This window comes from Cyprinus carpio, chromosome A3, assembly GCF_018340385.1.
Source record: "Cyprinus carpio isolate SPL01 chromosome A3, ASM1834038v1, whole genome shotgun sequence".
Classification (NCBI taxonomy): Eukaryota; Metazoa; Chordata; class Actinopteri; order Cypriniformes; family Cyprinidae; genus Cyprinus; species Cyprinus carpio.
Window position 1 is genome coordinate 32,278,907 of NC_056574.1, and position 7,734 is coordinate 32,286,640.

The 7,734-nt window shown below is 38.4% G+C and overlaps 1 protein-coding gene across 1 annotated transcript; it reads left to right on the top strand.

Moving 5' to 3' along the window:
* The first annotated feature begins 285 nt into the window (after positions 1 to 285).
* Positions 286 to 4,641, top strand: LOC109054939 (ankyrin repeat and SAM domain-containing protein 4B-like). Its single transcript, XM_019072170.2, has 2 exons — positions 286 to 575; positions 3,229 to 4,641. The coding sequence occupies exons 1-2, from the start codon at positions 415 to 417 to the stop codon at positions 4,331 to 4,333; spliced, it is 1,266 nt and encodes a 421-aa protein (XP_018927715.1). The 5' UTR covers positions 286 to 414; the 3' UTR covers positions 4,334 to 4,641.
* The last annotated feature ends 3,093 nt before the right edge of the window (positions 4,642 to 7,734 follow it).

Below are 7,734 nucleotides of genomic sequence, written 5' to 3' on the forward strand. Positions count from 1 at the left end.
ACTTATAGTGCTGCTCTTAACAGCACATAAACATACTGTGTTTGTTAGAGGAGAAGTGGCATATCAGTACAATAACAGAACAAAGACAATGATATGTGCTCAAACTATAACTTTCATGACTACTAAAACCATGTAATGAAACACCTTTTCAAGATCTGAAATCTGAAATGATCAAATAAAAACTAAAAAAGAGCAAATGGCTGTCCCTGTTTATATCTCTGATGGTAAGCAATAACAGCTCACTGTGGACTTTAGTTTATGACCGTGATAGTGGTGTCGTGTCCAGGCAGTGTGATCAGAGTTTCTCCTCCCTCAGACGCAGAGACAGAGCACTCCAGATGTCTGCAAAGATGGTCCTGTAATACTACACAAAATATATGTACTTGCTGAAGAAGAGAGATCATTATTACAATCATGTCACGATATCACAAAGCAGCCATCGATGGCTATTTGGATCTTCTGAAAGAAGCCACAAGGAAAGATCTGAACACCCCGGATGAGGATGGCATGACACCCACTCTCTGGGCAGCTTACCACGGACACATTGAAGCTCTGCAACTCATATGCAGTAGAGGGTGAGCTCACAAAACCTGTCTGCTCTGTACAAAACTTTCTGTACTGATCCTCTACATTGTATCGATGGCTATGGGTCTAACAACTGAAATCTACACATTTAGTTTCAACCAGAATAATACTCAAATTAGTTAAAGTTAAGTACCTTGCTTGTATGTCTTGCAATTGTTTTTTAAGCATTGACGACTATAGATATCTGTGTTACATATCAAAAAGCCCTTTACCATACGCAAGCTGTAATCTAAGACTTTACATTAATGTGATCATGTGCACTTGTAGAGTACTTCAAATCTTAAAACTATATCGTTAAAAAGAAAACTGTACGTCCAGATAATATTATATTAGTATTAATGAAATAAAAGGCCACTTGAAGAAAGACACATTCATGACTATGTTTCTCAACACACAAATACTTATATTCTAAAGTATATTATTTCAGTAATAAGTGCTTATTTCAAAAGTGTGCTGAAGTATACTTCTTTTTCACTGGGGATTATAATAAATCACAACTGATTTTCCAGATTTAACCAGTTTTATGACCTTTGGGCGAGTCTTTTTACTTGTGTGCTTTATGAGTCAATTATCACTCCATTTGTAATATTCCCAGAGCTGACGCCCAGAGTTTAATCAGCCAAATTAGTTATGCAAATCTAGAACAAAAGGCCTCTTCATCCTTCCACAGTTTGTCCAGCGTAGAGTTTACCTATTCTGTGCAGAACTGAGGCTGATCTCATGATATAGAGCATACTGAATGCCATGACTGGCTCTCAAACAGTACAACGCACCTTTCTGAAAGCACTGTGTGTTGAATGCTAACCCAAACAGGGGTGTTTCTTGTCATGAAAAAAATAAAAAATTTGTACCTTGTGTGTCTCATCTACCTATGAACAGATGGTGTTTAGAGAGATAAGCTCTTGTAGATATTGTAATCAGATATTTTATGGGTGTCCCTGTGGACTTTTATTTTACAGCAGGTTGCATATTAACTGTCTGCATGGTTATAACATCATATTCATCACGGGAAAATATGTGAGGGTGGAATTTTAATTGCTGCTGAGGACAAATGAGGTGTCTGAGAAGTGCCAAAGATTGGAGTTATTTTTAAATGGTAGTTTGTAAAGTGCCTGTATTATGTTAATTTACACATCATTTTACTTTGGGGTTTATTTACATGATTTATAGTAAAAAAAAAAAAAAAAACATTTTGCTTCAGCACCTCTTTTCACTCTCTTTTTTAGTTCTGTCTCTTTAAAGCTCTTATGAAAAGCCAAGTCTGCTCTGATTGGTCAGCTGGCCCAGTTTGTTGTGACTGTTCAATCACTTAGGAAATGTAATGGCCCTCACCATAATCTGTTTTCGGCTCCCGAGGCTTCAGGGGAAGCTGTAAACGGTATTTATGAACTGGCACCAATATTGTTGTACCATTTTGAGCCAAAATCCAACAGTGCAAGCATCTCTGCATTATAGCGATATCACTTACCCAACTCTTCTTTGAGGGCAGGCCAAAGCAGCCAGTAGACGGCCATTATGCAAATATGTAACTTTTGTGATGTAGCAAAGTCACAAAAATAATGGCGGGACTAGGACTAGGTAGAATTGAGGTGTTTCTGGCAAGTGTGGAGTCATTAACTCCCTTTGGACTTTGTAACTTTGCTGTATTATACACTAAAGGAAAGGTAAAATCAAAAAAGCATAAAAGGTGCACTTTAAAGCCTGTTCAGATCGAGAACGATAACTACAATGATAACTACAGCTATATTAGAGTGCACACCAATGGACATTACGTTTACTATAAACACGCAGTGGTTAGGTCATCTCTTTCTGAAAGTGATTCTAACAATATCAGTCCTCTGTGTTGTAGTAGTTGTGATGTGGACTCCACTATTCTCTTATAACCATTTTTAAAAGTTACAGAAAGTTACAGTTACCATTATAATTATCATCACTGGTGTGAATGGACCTTTATTCCCTTGCACTAAATTTCAAATACTAAATTTTCAAAGTACTATCAGGATCCAGAGGATTGCTGAGCACTTTGCAACTTCTAGGTTGAGACCGGCTCATTCGAGTCAGAGTCAAGACAAAGACCACAAGAGGGTTGAGGCCAATTCAGACAGTGTCAAAATGCTTTTCTGTGGGGTGAATGAAGACTGGTTTGTGTGGATCGTATGCGTGAGTCAGCACAGAACACAAAACATATCCACAGTGTTCCAGTACTCAAGATCGGATTTGAGATTAAGTCCAAATGCTCCAGAGTACATGACAAGACCAAGAGCATGAGAATGTGGTCTTGGACTTGCACTGAGATGGACCAAGTCTGGTCTCAGGTACCTCAAGTGGTAGCAAAGGCATTGTTAGTTGGTTTCTAGAGTGTTCTCTGTAGTTGCTTACTAGTCTCAGTCAAAAGAGTCTATGATGTTATCTATATGTGGCTCAAGTCCCTCCTTCAATGTAATGGGATGTTTATGCCAGATTTATCGCCGCCACACTGATCACATTGGAAAATAACAGCACCTCTCTTCAACCTCGACAAACCCTTAATCCTAAGAATGGCAAATAGTAATAGTGATGCAAGCAGCACAAATTTTTAACTATCAAGTCAACTGAGCTATACATTTACTAAAATACTGGTTCTTTATCATCTATGTCTTACAGGGGGGATCCTAACAAAAGTGACATCTGGGGGAACACGCCTTTGCATCACGCCTCTGCAAACGGTCACATGCAGATTGTCAGCTTCTTGGTGAATTTTGGAGCCAACGTCTTCGCTCTGGACAATGACTTCCACACTCCCATGGACGTGGCTGCCTCTCGAGACCACATGGACTGTGTCCGCTTCCTGGACACTGCTGCCGCCCAACAGACAGGCCAGAACGCCAAAAGGGTGGCGCGTCTGAAAGAACAGGCCACCAAAGATGCAGAGCGTAGAGTGAAGCTGTGTGAGCGTGTCAAGAAGAGACATCAGAGTAAGATGGACAAGATGTACCATGGCAGCTCTGTCTCAGAAGGAAATTCACTTTCTGGCTCGGGTACCTTGAGCTCTGTAAACGGAGAACAGTTCTCCAAACTCATTGCTGCAGACACCAACGGATCGAACTCGACAATCAAGGGAACCCTCCAGCACAAATTTGGGAAGAAAGACAAAGGGACAGTGAGTAGACAAGGGGATGGCAATGTCATTTTTGTCAAACAAGAAGGCGGCTCACAAGAGAAACCTGGTTTAGTTGAGGTCTTCAATGAGCAGGATGAAATTCAGGATGATGACGACGATGTCGAGAGAGATTCGGATGGTGAGGGAGCCAGTCAGGTCAAGTCTATTTTCGAAAGGCCTGGTCTCGGGAAAATGGTGTTCCGCAGGAACTTCTCCATGGAAATGGCCATGGACCCTGAAGACCTCCCCAGTGGCAATACAGAAGACCTAGGGTACCTCATCCGTCAAGAGTTGCTTGAAACTGTGGATGAAGGTCTGGAGGGTTTGGACAAGGATTCAGAACTTCCTTGGAACGAAGAGGAGATCGGTCTGGATGAGGAAGAGGAGACCTCACACTTGGATTCCTTCTTGGCGTCGATCGGCCTATTGGACTATGGTCCTGTGTTCACCCGTGAACACTTGGATCTTGATGCCCTGATGCTCTGCTCAGATGATGATCTTAAAGGCATCCGCATCCAGCTGGGGCCACGCAAGAAGATCCTGGAAGCATCGGCCCGCAGGAAAACTGTGCTAGAGCAGCCTGGCATTATGAAGGACACCTTCCTTTAATAACGTGCACCACTCAATCCTGCTATAAACACAAACATTTACAGTTTCTCTCAGCTGACACTCCTTTGCCATAATGTAGTTGTTGTTTCATAGCTCACTTTCTGTGATTGTAGTGATTGAATGGCGTTATAAAGCAGTTATATATGTCCTTATTGTAGTAAAATAATTTTAATCTTCAAAACAAACATTTGACTTCAGCTGTTGTTTGAGAATCAACCATTTTTTGTCAAAAACATGTTGATTGTTTTCATCTTTGAAATAAAAGTAACTTGTACATCTCTAAATAAACGACACTGTTCATGTCTAGAGATCATGCCTATCTATCTATCTATAATAATAATAATAATGATAATAATAATAATAATAATATTTTATTTTATTTTTATAGCACCTTTTAAGAACCCAAGGACATTTTACAAAATAATACAAGCAAAATGCCAAACAAAATACAGCAGACAGTCAAGCGCCTAAGACGTTTCACAAAATAATACAAGTAATTATGTCAAGATGTTGGTCTTATGTCAAACAAGCAGAAGTTGAGAAATAGAGAAGCAGAGGTAAATGAGTTATTTAGAGAACAAAGTGAATAGATGAGTTTTAAGAGGAGGCAGCATGAATATTATGGGGCAGCTTATTCCATAGCTTAGGGCCTATAATACAGAAAGCCCTACCACCCACCCTAGAGAGTTTATACATGGGCACAACAAGCAAGTTATCATTGCTAGATCTGAGAGTCCGTGCAGGAATGTATGGTTGCACTAACTCAGCTAGGTATTGAGATGTGAGGCTGTGACAGGCCGTATAACCTAAAACTAAGAGTTTTATATCACGTTTATAATGGATTTTATGTTTTTGTCTCGTCGCTCCGGCCGGACAAGGCATCACAGTAAGTTAAGAGGCGTAACATTTTCGTCACATGCTTGAGGTATTCAGCCGGGGCATAGAGGAGAAACAATAATGTCCAGTATGTGGAAAATAATGTGTTTTTTAACCTTAAACCACATAAACATTTCATTACACCAAAAACACAAAATAATGTTCTTTTTAGCAGCATCATATGACCCCTTTAAGGATTGGGGTGATGGCAGCTACTTTTAGGTCTTGTGGAACATAATTAGTGGCAAAGGATATGTTTATAATATGAGTAATAGGTTGAATGAGTGCAGGCAATTGGGTTTTGAGTAAGTATGTTGGAATAGGATCAAGTGTGCTGGAGGCAGAGTTAGATTTGATAATCAGTTGTTCAACCGCAGATATATTTGTGGGTAAGAAAGTGTTGAGTGGGCGACCTATCGGACGTGGAGAAAGGTGGGGAGAGACAGATGGAGAAAAGTCTTGGTAAATGTTATCAATACGTAGGAAAAAAGACTGAAAGCTTTCACAAAGATCAACAGAGCCATTAATAGCTACGGATGATGGTTTAACAAGTTTGTTGATCTCAGAGAAAAGAGCTTTAGGTTTGCGCTTGGTTTTATTAATGACAGTAGAGAGATAGGTAGAGCGTGCAGTGTTAAGTGCTTCTTTATATTTCACTACTGAATCTGAGAAAGCAAAAACATGCACTACAAGGGAGGATTATTTCTGTCCTTCAAGATGCCTACATTCAGCTTTCATTACTCTAAGTTCAGGGGTGAACCAAGGAGAGGAGTGAGCAGAAGGGAAAGTTTTAGTTTTTAGTGGAGCAAGGTCATCCAAAATATTACAAATAGATTCATTATAGGTTGAAAGTATCTCATATGGGCTCAGGAGGTTGAGTGCGGATGAGAGAGGGGAGGAAGCAATAGCAACATAAAAATTGTCAGTGATTACAGTTTTCAGGTTAAGATATAGTAGTTTTAGTTTTTGTTTTTACAAGGGGTTTACAAGTTGGTTTCTATCTATCTATCTATCTATCTATCTATAATTTATATATAATATAGCATTATCATTTTTTTAATGTCTAATAACAGAATTTAACAGATAGAAAAGAGAGGCATCAATTTGGCATTAACTTCATCTCAAATAACATCTGCAGCTCCATAACCATGAGAAACAGGAGCAGGTCCTTCAAGGAGACAATGAATGGAACAATTCGTTAAAAATACATCAAGTAAGCAGTTGACAATTGAAAACAACCACAATAGTGCATACTTTCTTTTCCTCCTGGACTTCCTTTCCATCGCTCTGGTGTCGGCAGCTCCCACAGAGGTGTGTTCTGGATGTGAGACTAGAGGGGTGTCAGAAACAACAGGTGTATTTCATTTGATCAGCTTCTGGTGGTTCGTGCGCTGTGAGTTTGCTTTGACTGTCAGAGAAATGTAAAGAGTAAACCTTGCACAGTCCCCTTCACTGTTGCAACTGCTTCTTCCACTGAGTTAGATCCAGTCTAGTGAGAAACCCTAAAAGCACAATTATTTTGATGACAGCAACAAACCCTTCAAAAGGGAACACTTACCAACAGCGTCCTCTTGAGTCAAATGATTTCAAATATTTAGAAAGAACAGCTTATGATTTGTTGATTCTTGGAAAATAGCTAAATGAAAAGCTAAGGTTGTCTGAAAGACACTTCAGAAATAAGGAAAGTTATTTGATGGGTAATTTAAAAAGCAATAGACTGAAAACTTGTGCTTTCAGTTGTGATCATCTATGAGCATTACTTTTGAATCAAAACATTCTATCGCTGCTGTATCTGTAAGACATTCACCAACTGAAAAGCTAATTTGACATTTGAAAATTTGAACTAGGGAAGTTAAAAAAAGAAAGAAAACAAAGAATAAAACTAAAACCTGTTATGAAGGAATGTATACTGTATATGAAATATTACATATGCAATTGTATTTAGACTTCAGAAGATAAATGTGTCAATGGCATTCATGTGGATTCCAGCACATAGGAATTAAAGGGAATGAAGCTAATAGAGAAACATCCATGTGATCATTTTCAGGATGAGAAATCGGCTGAGCATTTTTGCTGTATCACTGTCAAAAGTATATCACAGAAAGAGATATATTAAAGAAATAAATTAGGAAACAAAATGTTATGGAAAGTTGATAATAATTAAAGTTTATTAGATTATTTGAGAAGAATTTAAGAACACACACACACACACACACACACACACATATATATATATATATATATATATATATATATATATATATATATATATATATATATATATATATATATATACATATATAGAGTATAGTAGGTGGCGGTAATGCACCTTATCGTTGGATGCCAACCGCCAACAAAAACAATGCATTTTATGTTAATAAATGACAAAAGTAGTCAATAAAATTAAACCTCATTTTTGATGTCAGTATTGCTGATTTTAATTCATTCATTCCTTGTATTTCAGGATGTTACCATACCATGCTTAAACACCATGAATGAATTTGGTGAATGTGTATAGCTCCTCA

Bases quoted from the DNA above. Each gene is read 5' to 3' on its own strand.
- LOC109054939 (XM_019072170.2), top strand. From the start codon at position 415: ATGTCACGATATCACAAAGCAGCCATCGATGGCTATTTGGATCTTCTG. The intron at 576-3,228 runs GTGAGCTCACAA...TATGTCTTACAG, and splicing joins CAACTCATATGCAGTAGAGG to GGGGGATCCTAACAAAAGTG.